The following is a 19,912-nucleotide window of genomic DNA, read 5'->3' as shown; positions in this document are numbered from 1 at the left end:
CACTCCTAAACCCCTATTGTACATGTGAGAAAATACACTTGTGTACCAATAACTCCACTTTGTATTGCTCTGCTGTTTTCTCACACCATTGAACTACAGGATGGATCTTTACTGCTAACATCTGCTACGTGGAGCCAACCATTGTCTGCGCTGTGGGGGATGAAATCTGTCTTTGACATGAAGTAGGTACTCTTTGATAGTCTGAAATGCACAAAGTTAAAGAAGAACCTTTAAATGTACCCCAAAACCCCTGGAATGGCAAACTGCAAAAATGTATTCAAGTTCTTGGCAGTTGAGAGCTGCTATATGCTAGGAAACCTATTCCAACTAGGGCTGTCAAACAATTAAAAACATTAATTGCAATTAATCACAAGATTAAAAAAAATCATGATTAATCACAGTTTTAATCACACCGTTAATAATAGAATACCATTTATTTAAATATTTTTGGTTGTTTTCTATATTTGCAAATATATTAATTTCAATAACACAGAATACAAAGTATACAGTGCTCATTTTATATTTCTATTACAAATATTTGTACTGTAAAAAAGATAAAAGAAATAGTACTTTTCAATTCACCTCATACAAGTACTGTAGTGCAATCTCTTTATCGTGAAAGTGCAACTTACAAATGTAGAATTTTTTTTACATAAACGCACTCAAAAACAAAACAATGTAAAACTTTAGAGCCTACAAGTCCACTCAGTCCTACTTCTTGTTCAGCCAATCACTAAGACAAACAAGTTTGTTTCTTTGTGTTTTGTCAAATCTGCAGTTAGTGTTCTTAAATCAAACAAAATGTGCTGGGTTGTCATCTGAGACTGCCATAACACGAAATATATGGCAGACTGTGGGTAAAACCACAGAGTAGGAGACATACAATTCTCCCCCAAGGAGTTCAGTCACAAATTTAATTTAATGCATTATTTTTTTAATGAGCATCATCAAAATGGAAGTGTGTCCTCTGAAATGGTGGCTGAAGCATGAAGGGGCATATGCGTGTTTAGCATACGAATGTTTAGCATATCTAGCACGTAAATACCTTGCAACACCAGCTACAAAAGTGCCATGCGAACACCTGTTTTCGCTTTCAGGTGACATTGTAAATAAGAAGCAGGCAGCATTATCTCTCGTAAATTTACTGTTCCTTTGTTTATCCTTTTTACAGTGCAAATATTTGTAATAAAATATAAAGTGAGCACAGTATACTTTGTATTCTGTGTTGTAATTGCAATCAGTATATTTTGAAAATGTAGAAAAAATCTAAAAATATTTATAAGAAATTTAAATTGGTATTCTATTATTGTTAAACAGTGCAATTAAAACTGCGATGAATTGTGATTAATTTTTTAAATCGAATTAATTTGTTTTGAGTTAATCGCTTGAGTTAACTGCGATTAATTGACAGCCCTAATTCCAACCAAAGGTGTGAGTTTGGGGCAGTGAGGGAAAATCCCACCAGACTGTATATACTCTGAGACATTAACAAGTTTTTCTTATAAAACGAGAAAATATTTAGAGCACGGTATGTACATTTACGCTAAATCTGGCTCTTTTAAGAGAGCATTTTGTACTCAAAGGCCAAATTAAGGAACATTTCAGCTCCTGGTTTCTTAGGAGAGTCGTTGATATGCATCCTGAAAGCAAGCTTCTGAATACTTCTTCAGTTTTAGGGATAAGGGAAAGGAATCTTACCTATCCTAGAGGTTTTGTAGAAGACAGATCACACAGTATTGACTAGTTTAAAATGATCAAACAAAATTAGAACAATTAAAAGTTATCAGGAAACCAGTTAAATGAAATAACTTCAAAGGGAAAAAATGGGTAGTGTTATATTGTGTAAAAGGATAGTGCAACATAACTATGACCAGAACATTCAAATTGTTAGTGTTTGAATAAAAAAGTCTGGCTCTGTTCCTATGTTGTTGTGTCTTCATCACTTCATTGGATGCAGATAGCCCTACAAAATTCTATTTGCCTGGAAGATATTTACTTGAGACAGATGAGTAAAATTGTGATTTTGATAAAAAGCAAATAAGTAGCATTTTTTGTTTTTTGCTTCATTGGTAAATTATCATGACAATCTTTTAAGGCTGGCTACTGAAAAAGTGTAGCACAGTAATTTGCATGGTAAATTTTGCGGTGCAGATGGATACTGGGGGGAGGGATAGCTCAGTGGTTTGAGCATTGGCCTGTTAAACCCAGGGTTGTGAGTTCAATCCTTGAGGGGCCCATTTAGGGAACTGGGGTAAAAATCTGTCTGGGGATTGGTCCTGCTTTGAGCAGGAGGTTGGACTAGATGACCTTCTGAGGTCCCTTCCAACCCTGATATTCTATGAACTGCAAACATGGCAAAGTTAAATTAATTTCAATATTAACCATTCTTTAGTCCCTTTAGAAAACAGAAGGGAGAGATTCCCCTCTCTTAAAGGTTTAACCATTGCCTACTAGACTATGGGCAATAGCAATAACTTTTTAATGTGACGATGTTTAAATTAACTGGAAGGCATGTTATGGACAGGAGATTTTATGCACTCAAATCTATGCATGTGGGAATTTTACATGTTCCCCCTAGCCTTCTTTAGCAAATATAATGTCACCTCTGTCTTCTTGAGCAGCTGCAGTTAATGTTCTGAGGTGACTTTTGATCACAAATTGCCTTGCTGCTGGTGTGTTTCACAGCTGTACTGTTTGTGACTGTGGATAGGAAATACTCTTCTGACAAATGGTCAACTCCCAGCTGGGGTGTGCATTTTAGCACTGCCATTTGCTATGGTCAGTGGAGCAGAGAATCCTCTTTTAGGTTTTATTTCTTGTTTGTTAAAAATTATAACCTCTGCCAGAAATATTTCCACAGTGTGTGTCTGATTCAGAATGGACAGTCTGAATCTGCTGCTCATTGACCTCATCACTGATTGTTTTTGTGCAGGCATTCCTTCCCAGATGATCACTATGTGGAGTTCAGCAAGCACTCTCAGGATAGGGTCATTGGCACAAAAGGGGACATTGCCCATGTAAGTACCAGTGGAAATTGATTCTTTGAAGCCATGACAAGGTTATTCCCCTACCCGTACCATCTGTTAACTGATGCGGGTATGGTGGAGCTGTATGTAACTGGCAAACTAAAGGCTTTACAGGAACAGCTTCAAAAGTGTAGATTAGCTTATTCACTGCATTTAAAAGCATTGGGATAACCTGAAAATTGAGTTAGGCTGTAATGCTGAATGGTATGCCACCTGCCTTTTAGACATATGGTGCCTCTAATTGTATTGGGCATATCTAGTATCTGGCCTGATGAGCCATTCATTTGAGAGATGTTCTGCAGGGAATTGTACTGGAACACATGCAGCTGTGAAGAAGTTATGGCAGCTTTTTATAAATGAAAGGTTTTGCCATAAAGAGTACTTCATCAGCAGTTGAGGGAAATGGGATATTGGAAGTTTTCCAGCAGGAATGCACAGAATGAGCTTGCTTTACAGTGACAAATAAATTGGTTTAAATTATCTGTGTATTCTGCATAATACTCTTTCAGCATTTTGCACATATCAGGCCATGAAAATCCTGCAATCTGAAGGGTTCCTCTCCTCTTTTGAAGGTCCCAGTGCTAGACAGAATTCATTACAAGGATTATCTCACCTGAAGAAACATTGACAAAAAATGTCACAAAGCATACTTATTCAGATTGTTCATCGTTTTCCTTGCCACTCTTGCTAATTTTCATGTATATTTTTGTTTAAACAAATGAGTTATCCATCCTTGTCCAGCTCTTCCAGTGTTTTGGCACTCCAGGGAAATCAAATCTGAGTTTGCAATGTGATCACCTGGCAACAAATTGATATCCAAAAAACACAGGCTTATGGCTTCATTGCAGGGGTCAGAAGGAAACGAGGCTGTGAGAAATACCTCTGAGAAAATAGTCACAGGCACAAAAAGTATGAAGGTTTTGTCTTTGGTTGTGAAAATCCTTCTCAGGGAAATAAGGGCACAGTTTAGTGAGACCATGTAGTGTAATTGCCAGTAACTTGAACTCCTTCTCTCCTATATTTCAGTGTTTTCTTCACTGTGTGCTAATGGACTCTTTCTTTGCTTGTAGCCTGTAAATATCACTTCCTTTAAAGTTAGTTTAAATATTTCTGTAGCAGACTGGCTAAATGCTGACTTTGTCTAAAACTTCGCAACCTATTTTTCAAAACTGGGTTAATTTTCTAGTACCAATCTCAAGCTTGTTAAACATGTTAGAGAGCCCCAGATGAGCTAAGCATTATCAGAATATATGGGGAAATGCAGATTCTGGCCTGGAGAACTCTGTCTGAATGTTTGATGCCTTGGAAGGGAGAGTCTGACATTGGCAAGCTCTCATTTGTGATGCATAAGGAAAGCTAGGGTGAGAGGGATCACCAAAAACATTCTGGAAGGGATGGTACATAGTGTTCTTGGGCACTGATAGAACTACAAATCTTAACTAATCTTTCTCTTTCTTTTTAATCTAAAAGATCTATGATATTCAGACTGGCAACAAGCTATTGACTCTGTTTAACCCAGATCTTGCCAACAACTACAAGAAGAACTGCGCCACCTTTAACCCCACAGATGACCTTGTCCTAAATGATGGGGTGCTCTGGGATGTCCGTTCTGCACAGGCCATCCACAAGTTTGACAAATTCAACATGACTATCAGTGGAGTTTTTCATCCTAATGGGCTAGAGGTCATAGTCAACACAGAGATTGTATCCTTTTACCTCAGTTGTAACACTAATGCACTGGAAACATAAAACCTTGGACTGACAAACAGGTGGTCTGATTGCAGCAGCCTTTATAACTGTCCGGCTGCATCATATGATAAACAGAAATAGAATTTCACAGGCTGTGGTAGTAACCGAAGCTTTAATACATAAATTTAATACATAACAGGGTGAACATAGGAATTATGCAGGTTAGATCAATAGTCCATCTAAACCAGGTGTTCTCAAATTTTTTGGGATGAGGACCCATTTACAAATTTTTAGGGCCTGTCACAACCCAGTAAGTAATCTGGGGGTGGAGGCTCTGGGATGGTTTTGGCTGGATCCTGCCTTTTTGGGGGCTTGGGTCCTGCCTAGCACTCACCCCACAGTGGCTGCTCCTGCATCTCCTGTGTTGTGGGGCTGGCTGGGCTTGGCTCTCCGCTCTGGATGTTGCAACCTCCAGGGCTGCAATGCTGCTCAGGTTTGGCCCCGCCCTCCCTGACTGGACCAAATTTGTGTGAGTGGAGTTGCAGTGCCATTCACTCAAATGGCCTACCCGGACTCCTGTCGTCATGACAGCTGGATTTGACATCCTGGACATGACGTGGGTGCATTGCAGTTGTGTCTGACAGGAACTTGCTTGACAGTGTTCATGATGGTTGCCTTCATCTTCTCATCAGCTTCCACTTCCTGGAGAACAGCCAGCATACACTCTTTGATGGTTTTGGAATCCGTGAAGGGCTTCGTCTTTCATGCCAGAGTCCAGGCTGCTAATAGAGAAGCAGCCATACCCATCTCCTGTTGTGATGCAGAACTCATGAGCATCTTACTTCCATAATTGTAAGATGTGATTAGGGAGTCGACCTTTGAACACCGTGTCTCTGAGTTCAAAGGATAATTGTCATTGAAAGTTGAATGGTTCATATAAAAGTGGTATCTCAGGTTGTATTCCTTTATGACAGAAACACACTTGTTGCACAACAAGAACATTGGCTTCACTTTGGCAACATTTGGTAGAAAGAACAAATATTCATGATCCGTTCTTCATTAAATTATCTGTTTTTGGTATCAATTTTACATTTTTTCTGTCAGAGTAGAGAGCCATTTTTATGACTCAGCTGATTTCAGCAGACTGACTGGGTGGGAAGCAAATAGCATGGAGAGAGCACTGCTACTTTGCCTTGCTGGCAGGCATTGGCAACTTATGGCAGGTGGACCAAAGGTGGCATGTTGGCTGATTTTGACTGGCATGCAGACTGCTAGTCCAATTAGAGGCATGTTTTGAGATGCGCTTCAGTTTATTTTCCCTCTGTTCACAGTCATGCCAGGTACAGGTGAAGTGCGTTGGTCCAAATTTCAACGAACTGAAAATCCTGATTATCCAAATGAGCAATGTGTTCCCCATGGTCATTTGGGGTAACCAGGATTTTCAGTCCCTGAGGGTGGAGCAGGGGTGTGTGTGGAGTCGCTGCAGGAGTCAGGTGCTTCCTTATTAATACTTGAGTGGGAGGAAGATGGAGGAGTGGAGCAAGGGGTGACTCCCCCCAGAGCCTGTTTCATCCCTGCCTCCATCTGCCTTTGTTCCCAGTTGGGGGCTTGGGTGTAAGGACAGAGCCCCTGGCTCTGTCTCCACCCCAGACACCTGGCAGCACCAGCCTCTGTGCTCCCCTTGCTGCAGCGTTCTTGTGCTCACCTGCCTCTGAGCACCACTCCCTGTCTCCCACCCATCCCTATTGCCTGACACCTGCTGGCTCAGAGGATGCTTTGCAGCTGGGGAGGGAAAGGGGTTGCCTGGCAGGTGAGTTCAGGGCTGGAGCCATGTAGTGGGGCCGCCTTTACAATGGAGGCCCCAGTGGGGAGCAGGAGGGAACAACATATGCCTGGCAGGCCAAAGGGAAGGCCCCTGCAGGCTGGATGTGGCCCGTGGGGTGCCATCTGAATAATCCTGGGTGAGTTCTTGACCCAGGGGTTGTGAACAGGAACAGTTGTTGCGACCTCCCTTCCCCCCCCCGCCCCTTCTTAGTGGCTAGATGGGAGAGAGGTCTGCAATTGCTTACTTTTTGTAGAATGGGGTCATAGTAGTGAAAAGTTTGAGAACCAATGCCCTTATAAAACCCAGTACTTTATCTCTACTTAAAAACAAAAGTGCCCTGTAAAGCAACTGTCGATGTTCTCATTATCCATATAGATGTCTATACTTTTTGGAATCCTGTTAAACTCTTGGCTTCAGTAATGCTTTGGCAGTGAGTTGCAAATATTAGTTAATTCTTTATATAAAAAGGTTTCTTTTGTTCACTTTTAAATGTTATTGCCATTCAGTTTCATTGGACGTCCCTTGTTGTAGAGTTATGAGAGGGTAAACAGGAATGCCTAACCTACCGTCTCTGTATCATTCATTATTCTATGTACTTCAGTCTTGTTCCCTCTTTGAGATGGTTTAATATTGAGAACAATCTTTTCATGCTTGCATTTGTTGACCCTGATTCCCCCTTCTATTTCTGCTATCCCTTTTGAGGCTAGGGTGGCCAACGTTGACCCAGGTAAGGGCAGACCATTGCTTTATATGAAGGCATTATGTTGTCACTTTTGTATCCCATTCCTTATACATTTTTTGATTGCTTTTTTTAAAAAAAACGCTGCTGTGCATTGAACAGAGGGGGTTTGTTTGTTTGTTTTTTCCATTGAACTGCCATAGTGACACCAGGACTTTCCTGAATGATTGCTCGGTTCTAAATTGATTTGTAGTGAGTGAATAATTCAGATTATTCCTTCCAATGTACATTATCTTGCATTTGACAACATTGAATTTTATCTGCCTTTGTACTGTCTATTTACCTAGCTTTGTTTAGGACTCTCTGAAGCTCTTGAGTGATCTAAATACTTTTGTCCTCTGCAAATTTTACCTCCTCCCGTGCCCACATTCATTTGCTCATTAATAAATATTTTTAAAACCGTCCCCTAGTATAGAACTTTGAGACATCCCCTCTAACTCTTTGAACACACTGAAAATTGACTATTCCTACCATTTCTGTCTGATAGCCAGTTTCTAATCCAAGATGGAATGTTGCCACTTACCCCACATGCATTAGATTTCTTAATAAAGAATTTTTTTCAAAAGTCTTCTATAAACTCAAATTATGTCAACTGGTTCTCCTTCTTATACCTCCGTTCATCTCCTCAAACAATTTGAGTAGATTAGAGGCACCATTTTTCTTCAGAGAAGCCATGCTATTTTGTGTATCTCACCATTCTCGTTTAGGTATTCTATTTTTAGCTGCTGTTCCAGCCAATTTACTTACCTGATATTGAAGGTAGGGATTACTGGTCTGTAATTCTCACTCCAACACTTTTTTTTTTTTTTTTTAAGATACGCACAACCTTTTCTCCCCTCCAGTCCTTTGGTACTGTAGCGGACTTTAATGACATATTGTGTATATTTGTTAGCGGTTTAGCATATTCATTCTTAAATTCCTTTGGATTCTAGTCCTAGTAACTTCTTGCTCTTTAACTCATCAGTTTGTTCTAGTACCTTCTCATTTTTACAGCTTAATCTGATGTCTGTGATGTGAAAAAAGTAGGTCTGAGGTGGGTATCCCCTCCCCCCCCCAACATCTTCTGCAGTGAAATTTGATGCACAGACATAATCTTGGGTTGTGCGCCCTGTCTTTATTCTCTTTACTTGTTTCCTTAACACTGTTAGTTCAGCAGATATAGTAGCTCTTTTGAAGGCTTTCTACTTCCAATTTAAAGAATTTCTTGTTTGTTTTTGGTTATTTGCACTTCAGATTCTCTCCTAGCCCTTCTAACTTGCATCTTACACTTTACCTGACTTAGTTTAATCTCCATCTGGAAGGCAACATGCTCTAATGGATAGGGCACTAAACTGAGAGTCAGGAGACCTGGGTGGTAACACTGCTCTACAGCCAAAATGCTTCTGAAATAAATGTAGTCAAACTTTACTAATTCTGGGTCACTGAGAACGAAAGTGATGCTTAAAATTGTTGATTGGCTCTAGTTTTCAAGATATGCTATTGGGTCAGTATATACGACCCTTGACTTGGGAATGGCGGAGGATAAGTGAGTTATAAAGGGAAGGGATCTCAATTTAAACCAGAAATGACTAAAATACATCTTTGACTGGATCTATGAATAAATCTATGACTGGGTTTGGACAGTACTTGCTTTTTAGGCAAAACAATGAATGATGCAATCTGAAGTTGGTATTGCGTCATACATGATATGAATTGCATCATGTTATTCCTAGAAGTCATGGATGATGCAATCATAACGAAGCTTACATCACTCTGCTGAACAAATTGCCCTATATCAGGTCTAGAAATCATACAGTGTCGTGCTCTCTTATTTGTCAGTGTTTGATTTTGCAAAGGGACACATTTCTGTTTAGCCAAAGTGAGCAGAGATGCCTCGTACTTGTGTGAACAGTGCAGATAACTTCTGCTATGTTTGTGGTGAAGTGACTTTTGCATCACAAAAGCGCAGTATAACCACTGTGGTTAAGAAAGCCTATCACCTTTATTTTGGCTGCAGAATTGGAGATCAGGACAAGAGGTGGGCGCCACACATATGCTGCAACACTTGTGCAACAAATCTTCGCCAGTGGTTGAACAGGAAAAGGAAATCTATGCCTTTTGCAGTGCCAGTGATTTGGAGCGAGCCAACAGATCATACCAGCAATTGTTACTTCTGCATGGTGCCTCCAGTTGGGAAAGGTGTGTCAAAGAAGAAAAAGTGGACTGTGCATTATCCAAACATTCCATCAGCTATACGCCCCGTACCCCACGGAGAAGGGCTGCGGGTTCCTGATGCACCAGAATCATTCTCACTTGAGTCAGACGAGGAAGAGGAAGAGGATGAAACTTCTGGTCCTGAACCATCAATGTCACAGGACCCACATTTTCTCCCATCCTCCTCCTCTGAACCACACCTCATAACACAAGGTGAACTGAATGACCTTGTCAGGGATTTGGAACTACCCAAGAGTAAGGCAGAGCTGTTGGGCTCCAGACTACAGCAGTGGAATCTCCTGGCAGGTGATGTTAGGGTTTCCATGTTCCGTGACTGTCAAAAGGATCTTGTCCCATTCTTCTTCATGGAAGGTGATCTTGTAGCCTGCAACAACATCGATGGTGTGATGGCAGCCCTCAACATCGTTCAGGATCCAGATGAGTGGAGACTGTTCATTGATTCATCGAAGACGAGTCTTAAAGCTGTTTTACTGCATAATGGCAATGTTTTGCCATCAATTCCAGTTGGTCATGCAGTCCATATGAAGGAAACCTATGATAACATGAAACAACTTTTGAGGTGCATAAACTATGACCAACATCAGTGGCAGCTTTGTGGCGATTTGAAGGTTGTTGCTCTCTTGCTTGGTCTGCAGACTGGATACACAAAGTACTGCTGTTTTCTCTGCGAATGGGATAGTCGTGCAAGAGATTCCCACTACATCAAGAAAGATTGGCCACTCCGACAGACATTGGAGCCTGGGAGGAAAAGTGTTCAGCATCCACCACTTGTTGAATCAAGGAAGATTTTGTTACCACCCTTACACATCAAGCTGGGTCTGATGAAGAACTTTGTCAAGGCCATTGACAAAACACAAGCAGCTTTCAAGTACCTCCGTGGAAAATTTCCAAGGTTAAGTGAAGCTAAGATAAAGGAAGGTGTCTTTGTTGGTCCTCAGATTCGTGAACTTCTTCGAGATGATGCATTTGACCATGCACTGCGTGGCAAGGAAAAGACGGCATGGAAAGCCTTCCAGTTAGTGGCAATAAATTTTCTCGGAAACAACCAGGCAGACAACTACAGGTTGTTGGTGGACAACCTCTTCAAGGCATACAAAAGCCTTGGTTGCAACATGTCACTAAAGATACATTTTTTGCACTCTCATCTAGATTTTTTTCCACCGAACTGCGGAGCAGTGAGCGACGAGCACGGTGAGCGATTTCACCAGGACATTGCAACAATGGAGAAACGCTATCAGGGCAATAGTCTGCAAGCCCATCAATGCTTGCAGACTATTGCTGGACAGTGACAAGAGATGCTCCATTTAATGAATACAAGAGACAAGCCAAGAAGCGCTGAGTAGACACTGAATAGGACTAAACTATGTACAGAATAGTTTTTTGCCTTTTGTTTCATAATACATTTTATTTATATAACCCTTTTGCTGATTTTTAAAGTGTTACATAAACAGGACAGGTGAAATATTATCATGTAAAGCAACCATAAACACATGAAAAGACCTAGGTTTACAATTTATGATTAAAACTCTATCTACACAATATACGTAGACATAAAATGTAAAAACTTAAATATCTTAGAAACAGTAGCCAATCAGTTGTTTTAATTGTCATATTTGAATTCAGCACATCAAAATACATAATAAATAGCACATTTTATTTCTGAAGCAGACGACTTCTCAAAAATTGTAGACCAGTGTAATCCTAGCTCTGCCAGTGACCTGCTGTGAAACATTTCAGCAAGTCCATTTTACCCCTGTACCTCAATTTCACAATCTGGAGGTAATGATACTGACTTTATTTGGTGAAGTGCTTTGAGTGTCATGGCAGAAAAACACTATTTAAGAGAGGATTATTTATTTATTTCTAATGGCTTCACATTTCTATTTTCTGAAGGACACCTCTGAAACTGTTGAGCTTTGCCATTTAACTGTACTGTCATTTGTGTTTTATTCTTGCCCTCTTGATTCTTTTTTGCTTAACGGTATGGTATGTTTAAATAACCTACATGTTGAGTTCTAGAATTTTAATTTTCTTTTACTTCTCACTAGCTACTTTTATTTAATTTAATTTTTTTAATCCTCCTCAAGTTTATTATTAGATTTAGTCTTTGGTATGATTATTTCCCTGAGGATGTGGAACTTACTTATGTTATGGTGACTCTTGCTTAATGGCTCAACTGTAGTTACTACTTTAATCAACTCCTGTATGTTGCTATTCTTGACTTAAAACTAAGTCTTTCCTCTTATGTGTTTTAGCACTACCTGTTCCAAGAAGCAATCATTTATGGAGTCAAGAAATTGCCTTACCCCTCCTTGTCTTGTTGTGACATTTGACCAATTTATGTGTAGGTAGTTGAAGTTACCTATTATAATTTTTTTAGACTTAGGTGCTTTGTTGTCCCTCACATTATGTACTTACCCTTCACATTAAGAAAGATTATTATTTGTGTTCTTTTGATGTGAGAATTGTATTGGTATATGTTCTGCTGTATGGTCCTCTATACTAAGAAATCTTGTCTTGAGATTCTGTAGTGGTCTTTTTTAGATATATTGCTATCACATAATCTTCCTTTCTCATATAGCCTGTAGCCAGGTCTTACAATATCACATTAATTATTGTCATTCTATCATGTTTCAATAATGTCTTTGATGTCAAGGCCACTTTCTGTTGTCAGGCATTTTAGTTCACTTGTTTTTTGTTTTTAAGCATATGTACTGGTGTATTATGCCATTTTATAGTTTATTTTTGGCCTTATACCTCTTTTAACTCCTTAGTCTGATCCCCTGTTACTCTTCCAGAATTTTGCCTCTGTGATCTCAACCAGTCACTCCTTCAGTACAGCTGTATTCCTATTCTTTACTGGTTACAGAATTTCCTTTGTGTTTGTCCAGACTGCTCATCAGATACTGTGGCTTTCCCCCAGCGCTTACTTCAAATAAGACCCCAAAGCCTTGTTAATTTTCTCTGTCCTCAGGCTGGTTCCATTTTTGTTAGTGGAGCCTATTGTTCTGCATAGGCTGTCCCTTCCCTCCACGTTCCCCAGCATCTAGTAAGTGCAAACTCCTCCAGTCTTCTCCATGCTCTCACCTATACACTGAGATTTTGAAATCAGGTCTGCCGAGCTAGTCCAGTTTTTAGAGAGAGATGCTATGGAGGCCAGGGTTCAAAGTGTTTCTCCCCCCCCCCCCAATAGTCTAAATTTAACTTCCAGGATGACTTCTCTGTCTCTCTTACCAATATGGCATGTCTTATGAGCAAATCCCCAGCATTTGCTATAAGTATGTCTAGATGTCTCATGAGATCTTTTACCTGCACATTCAATAGTCAAATTTCATGATCACCACATGCTGAACTATTGATATTTCTAGTTATTTAATCTGTAACGCCATCTCCTGGAGTGACTGCCATGGTGAGTAAGAAATAATAGTGGGTTCCAACTAGGGAAGTTTGTCCTTCTCTTCCACATTGGCCTCATTGGGAGACTGGCTTTCTCAGCTGGAGGATTGGGGCAGCTAGTTCTGAAGTGGGTTCAGCTTTCAGTGTTTTTTCTCTAAATATCTCTCTCTATTTGAATAATTCTAGTCTCAGGGTGCTGCATTTGGCCATAAGGCAGGCAGTCACACATTCTGCACTCTATGCACTAAACTGGGTGCCCCTCATCTTGATTGATCTGCTGCTGACATTCTACTTCCATAATTTAAACAGGAGCTTTTCCTCTGTGTATTACATTGAATGAACTAATTTAGAAGCTTACCTGCCTCAGTACCAGACTTTCACTTGGGCCACACTTCCTGTGCTAACTTTCAGTGGTGCTCTCCACGCAAGTACAACTCCTTTCTGTTTTCATTGTGAAGGTTCTTACATCTCTGTAGTCTTGGTGGTAAGACACTGGTTATGTTAAAGATTGGGTGAGATGGGGGTGGAGTGGGGAGTTAAAACTTTCAGAAAGGGAGGCAAGAGAGGAGAGGGAAATATGGACCTCTCCAGCAACAGAGGGAGTTGAGAGGGTTTTCTGTTGATGCGTGTTATATTCTGCCCTTTCAGGTGTGACTCATAGATGTTTGTAGTTTTACCACTTTCATTTCATTCGGGGGATCATTTCTCTCCTCACCAAAAACTTCATCATAACCACCGTGCTTACAGCTGAGGACTTGGTACAACATGTTTAATTATATTTTTGTTCATGCTGGAGGGCTTGTGATGGTAGAAGAGAGCTGAGTATTTGCCTGACCTGGCAAGTAAGCTTCATTAGTTGGACACTATTAATCTCCTGCTCACCATGGAGTTAAAATGGAAAGTTTGTCGTGTGTTATTCCTTAACTTCTTTCTTCAGTGGGATCTTCGAACGTTCCATTTGCTGCACACGGTACCAGCATTGGATCAGTGCCGTGTAGTCTTCAACTACACTGGCACAGTTATGTATGGAGGTAGGATGTCTCTTAGTATTGCACCATGACATTGTTGTTCTCCTCAATCTCCTTGGATTTGGCAGTAGAAGCCGAGGGTAGGGGTGTTCTTTCCCTCATGTTCATAGTAAAGCAGACAAATGGAAACTTTTTCCAGCCAATGGCTGTACTTTGTAACTTACATGAGGAAAGAGTGCTGTAGTTGGCTTCAGTCATTTTTAAGGGAGGTTGCAACTCATAAAAACTATGGTGAATCATTGCATGGTGGGGACCTGTAGAGTCCACCAACTCTTTAGGGTGCTGTTTAGCACTTCACTGGCTACACTTTACCTGTCCCTCTAGTAGTGGTATCTAATTTGACAGTGTGGAACTTTACTGTCATTACAGCGCCTATTAATCTGAGTCTTCTGGATAGAGCAGCATGTTAAGGATACATGGCCACTGAACTTCAGTTGCGCTCCTCAAGGGGAATCTGAACCACTGGTTTTAGCAGTTTCTGGGGATTTTGGAACATAAGGAAATATACTGGCCACTTTTGCAGTTTTGAACCAATCTACGGTCAGATTATGATACAGTTTGCTTCCTTTGGAGTATATTAAGTTGTAATCCTCTAGAAAGCAGTGAGCCGTGGGCCGTGAGCAAGTTGCCTTAAGGAACAGAATGAGTGAACACCCACTCAACTGCATTAAAAGAACATTAAGTTGCAATGTCAAGTAGTCCAAAGTTAGGAAATGCCACAATTAAGATGGTCTGTGCAACCTTAATTAGGCTCCCTTTGCATATGCATTATGATAGTCTTTAATTATATTCCCTAGTCATAAATTCGGAATCTTCTGTTCTAACAACTAGATGTTCTCCTTTCCCCTGCTCAGAGAAGACCCAAGGATCCTGACTCCAAATCCTCTGCTCATAACTTGTAGGGAGAGATTTTAAAAAAAAATCTGTTTATTTAGTAAGTTTTAATAGGAGGCACAAACAAAAGTTAGGCACTCTACTCCCACCAAAGGTCAATAGAAGTTGGGCATCAAACTCCATTTGTGCCTTTGAAAATTTGTAATGCAATGCAAAAGTTTGGCTTGTAATGATTGTGGAAAGAATCTGCTTCCATTTTATTTGCTAATCTTCATAACCTTCAATGTTGTGAAAGACAACTTGGGGAACAGTACATGGTTAAATGGGGTTTTGCCAAATTATTAAAAGCAAAAACCTAAAAAAAAATAAAAAAATCATAGTATTGTGTGGACCCTGACAGGATCATAAAATGATTAGAGGCAGCATTGTAAATGGGACATGAACTTGCCTAATAGTCTTTCCCTTGTCAGCTATGTTGCAGGCGGATGATGAAGATGACCTACTGGAGGAAAGGATGAGAAGTCCCTTTGGGTCATCCTTCAGGACATTCAATGCAACGGACTATAAACCTATAGGTGAGGATGAAGGTGCAGTTGCCAGGGGTTGCTTTGTGGGTTTGGTGCAGGTTGACTTAAATTTTCTTTATTTAATGCCCCCTGTTACCTCCCCACAATATCTTATGAAAACAAATTCTGCTTAATATACCTTGTTCCAAGCACAAACTTTGTCTTCAACACTAAACTAGCTTGAGTTAGAATTTCTGCTCCAGTACATGATTTCTTCTCTTCACTCACTCTGTGGCCTACAGGTACCAGCTCTGGTTTTCCTTCCACCAAGTCAGACATGAATCTGAGAAATAGTCAGTGGTATGGCCTAGGCTGTAATTGTGCAGCTTCATGAAAGTTCCCATTTTTCTCCCCTACCTTCCCCTCTCCCATCAGGATTTGTTCCTATCTCTAGCTCAAATGTCTGTCAGTTCAGCCTCCAGCCCGCAGCGCTCCTGGAGCTGAGCTCAGTGCAGCAGCAACAGGAGTGAGTAAACGTGGCCTCTGGCTTCCATGTGCTGAGATGAGAAAAGATGGCCCACACCTCTGTCCATCTCAGTCACTACCTCATTGGAAGTTGAGGGGCCAACTTGGTCTCTCCCCGTCACAGAAAACCCAGTAGCCATACTTGCACAGAGTTAGGGGTGCTATGGAAATCAGTATGAGAACTAACTAGCTCAGTGTTATCAGCTTAGAAATATTCTCCATTACTGGTTGAAATTAGATAGAAGTGCTAAACATGCTTTTGTTTTAGCAATAGCTGTCCAGACATGTTTGTATATTGTATATTTGGCAAAGCATTGAATAACCTGCTGGTAACCATTAAGTTCACTTTGTGTTGTTTTCTAGCCACCATTGATGTAAAACGGAATATCTTTGATTTGTGCACGGACAGCAAGGATTGCTATTTGGCTGTTATTGAGGTAAAGGATCTGGGATAGTTGGGAAAGAGTAAATACCTGTATTTGTGGCTGTGGTCTGAGAGCAATGCTTTAAAAAAATAAACATCTACCATTATTGGAGCTGGAAGTTCTGGAGCTCCTACTATCAGTCTTGGATGTCTTGTGCACTAGAGCTTTGATGTGGATAGGGGAGTAGTGATCAGTCTCCTATACCCCATCTCTTGTGCTTAAATGCAGTGCTGTCTCTGTCTCTCTAACATATGCACATTTGGGGGACTTCTCGGAACCCTTCACCTGCATTCCTCAAACATTGTCTTGCTTTAAAAGAAATATACTACAGAAGGAGGCGTCCTCCTCACAAGCAGGGAGAAATAAATTTGTATTCTGATTCTCTAGTCTTTTGTTATTGAAACTTGCACAAAAAAGGAAACTCCCTCTGTCTGGTGCACCCAGAGCTTTTATTTGGGCCTCTCTTACCCTCCCTGTTTCTTCTTGAGAAGAAGGAAGCTATGGACATCCTGAAGTTAGGGGCTTGATGCAGGAATTTCTGGGGTGACATTCTATGGCTTGTGTATGCAGGAGGTCAGACTAAATGGTCACAATGGTCCCTTCTGGCCTTAATCAATGCATCTGTAACTTGTAATGATCTGAGTTTCTCCATTACCCTCTAGTGATGGAGTGGCTAACAGGCTTGTATTGGTTGTCTGGTCTTTTTGTATTGTGAGCTATTTATGGATCATTATAAAATAATTTCTTTCCCAGATTGGAAGCAGTTTTAACTTTTGACGCCTCATGCGTCATACAGAGTAGCACCATAATACTAGCCTGGGGATTACTGTGCTGTTCCTGACACACCAGCAGGGCTTATGCTTAGGGGCACGATTAACAGTAATGCCATGGTCCCAATGCAAACTATTAGTGTATCAACAGTTGGTCTATAAGAGTGGAGAGTTCAAATCCCACTTGGGACAAACTGCTTTGTTTTTAAAGCAGTGGTTGCTGGCAAAGTTCAGGTGGGAGAGGAGGAAGAGAATCTAAAGGGAAGCTGGCATGCAGTTTTGGAGAGGGTGAACAAACCCAAAGTTGGACATGCGGGGTGTTGAATGGTCAAAATGAAGGTTTATGGGGTATAAAATTCTTTGTTGGGAGTGGCATAGATGGTAGAATCTCAAAGCCAAACCTTGCAACATAACAGAATAAACGTTAGTACTAATTACACTATGTAAGTAGCAAATAAAAAAGATAAAATGCCTTTTTGTTGTTTGTTCTTGGTCATAATCTCTCTTCTGTAATGGAGATCGTGATAGAGTTGTTATGTAAGAAAGCATAAACAGTTCCACTAGGTACTAACTGCTGTGTTGGGGGGTTTCTTCAGAATCAAGGGAGCATGGATGCCATGAACATGGATACAGTTTGCAGGCTCTATGAGGTAGGCAGGCAGCGTTTGGCAGAAGATGAAGAGGATGAAGAGGAAGATCAGGTGAGTACTGTAGAATCATTTTGATTGTTGCAGTCCAGTTGTAATCAAACTCTTTTCACTCATAGCTGGAATGCTGGGAGCTGCTGCTTGTTAAAATGTTACTGTAAAATAGTAATTCTCTAGGCTAGTGTTCTTTTTTTCTAGCTGTCTTTAAGTGCATATTTCCAAATCTTTAGGTTTAAGATTGGCTTGGTGATTTATGATTTGTAACCCTTGTAAAAATAGGATATGGAGCACAGTATTGCATTGTAAAATTGCACAATGTTTCTGTGTAATAAAGATGTTTAAGAAATTTGGTAACATCTATAGGTTTATATTGGGATGCACTAATATCTGGTATAAACTAAGCACTTGACCTCAGGATTCACTGTATCTGACAATCTGTAAAAGAGCTAAGAATTATTATTACTCAGGATACAGTAGGTAATACGATTATCTGCTATGCTTACAGCACATTCTATAGTCAGCTTTCAGGAGACCTCTTTGTACCAGGCTTCATAGCACTGCCCAGCACATTTTGCTTTGGTTGGAGGAGAGGATCTGGAGTGGTTTATTGTCACCTTTTTGGTGTTTGTATTGTGATACATTGATGTCTGCATTGTAGAAACACAGCTGACTTTTCTTTTTTCCTCTGTGTTGGTGTGGTGAGGGGGCTGTAAAGAGAAGTTTGATTTCTTCAGACTGCACGGAAAGCTGGGGTTTTGGTGTTCATTCCACTTTCTTAATCTCCTGTTAGAATAAAACTGCTTTACTGGCTTTCAGAGGAACATTTGATAATAGCATCCATGGAGGAGACTGGATTTTCAGTCTAACTAGTGGATTTATGCTCTGTATAATATAGGTAGTACCTCACATCACCTACACAAATTAGATTGGGAGAATGCTTTTCTTTCTCATCCCTGATACCACATTGGTTCAAATGTTGTGTTATGGGGCAGTGGGTGCTTTACTATGAAGGAGGAATTATCTGCCACTGTTTGAGGCACACTACCAGACTGGATGGATCTGGTTTAGTAACTCTTTAGAACAGCAAAAATACTTTCTAATAGAAGAAATACCAGTTGTTGTCCTTTCCAAATAATATTCCAAATCATGACTACCTAATAGCCAGCCAACATCTATCCCGGAGCACATGTATGTGTAAAATAATGGTTTCTGGTTGTAGTCAGCGAGTGTGCCTCTTGTTCGTGCCTGTTTCCTCTTAAATTAATTTAATGTGTTCAGCATCCTTGTGGTAAACTTCGTCATGATTTTGACAAATCTACAAAATAAACTTACTGTAAAACTTTTTTTTTTGTATAGCTATTTCTATTTTTCACAGACAGCATTTACCAGTCATTACCAGGCAAATATCATTGTTCTCTTATCCTAAATATAGGAAAATACTGTAGTATTAGATACTAGCACGTGGTAATGGTTGGTAGTCATTGACTTTTCAGTGGTGATGTGTGTTTGTGTGGTGCCCTAAATGAACTTCTGTTTGTATATCATGTCCCCCCTCCGACTCCTGCGCGTAGGGGCAGCCAGGGCTATGGGGACTCCGCACGCTGCCTCTGCCCCAAGCGCCACCCCCCCCAGCTCTGGGAACCATGGCCAATGGGAGCTGCAGGGTGGCGCCTGCAGACAAGGCGGGCACCGCGCCTCCGTGTAGGAGCCGGAGGGGGGCATGCCGCTGTTTCCGGGAGCTGTGAGGGCAGTGCCTGTGGACGGGGAAGTGCGCAGAGCTGCCTGGCTGCACCTCTGTGTAAGGCTGGAGGGAGGACATGCTGCTGCTTCCGGTAAGCGCCTCCTGGAGCATGCACCCCCAGCCCTAGCCCTGATCCCCCTCCTGCCCTTTGAACCCCTCGGTCCCAGCCCGGAGCACCCACCTGCACCCCAAACTCCTCATCCCCCCACTCCAGAGCCTGAGGGCCCCCAGCTGGAGCCCTCAACCCCCCCGCGTCCCTGACCCAGCCCTGATGCCCCCCCACCCTCTAAATCCCTCAGTCCCAGCCCGGAGCACACTCCTGCACCCCAAACCCCTCATCCCCAGCCCCACCCCAGAGCCTGCACCCCCAGCCCACCCTCCACCCCAATCTAGAGCCTCCTCCCACACCCTGAACTCCTAATTTCTGGCCCCACCACAGAACCTTCTCCCCCTCCCGCACCCCAACCCCCAATTTCATGAGCATTCATGGCCCGCCATACAATTTCTATACCCAGATATGGCCCTCAGGCCAAAAAGTTTGCCCACC

General features: G+C 41.3%; 1 protein-coding gene across 2 annotated transcripts in view; it reads left to right on the top strand.

Moving 5' to 3' along the window:
• Window positions 1-19,912, top strand: part of DCAF1 (DDB1 and CUL4 associated factor 1) — a 99,404-nt gene that overhangs the window by 49,721 nt on the left and 29,771 nt on the right. For both annotated transcript variants that reach the window (XM_024205671.2, XM_024205672.2), the window contains 7 exons: window positions 100-182; window positions 2,933-3,017; window positions 4,497-4,730; window positions 13,827-13,920; window positions 15,222-15,326; window positions 16,146-16,219; window positions 17,574-17,678. In XM_024205671.2, coding sequence (XP_024061439.1) covers window positions 100-182; window positions 2,933-3,017; window positions 4,497-4,730; window positions 13,827-13,920; window positions 15,222-15,326; window positions 16,146-16,219; window positions 17,574-17,678 — 780 coding nt within the window. The remainder of the gene's footprint in view (window positions 1-99; window positions 183-2,932; window positions 3,018-4,496; window positions 4,731-13,826; window positions 13,921-15,221; window positions 15,327-16,145; window positions 16,220-17,573; window positions 17,679-19,912) is intronic.

The sequence above is a fragment of the Terrapene carolina genome, unplaced genomic scaffold (assembly GCF_002925995.2).
Source record: "Terrapene carolina triunguis isolate 2854851 unplaced genomic scaffold, T_m_triunguis-2.0 Scaffold232, whole genome shotgun sequence".
Lineage (NCBI taxonomy): Eukaryota > Metazoa > Chordata > Testudines > Emydidae > Terrapene > Terrapene triunguis.
This window is presented reverse-complemented; position numbering and strand designations above follow the sequence as displayed.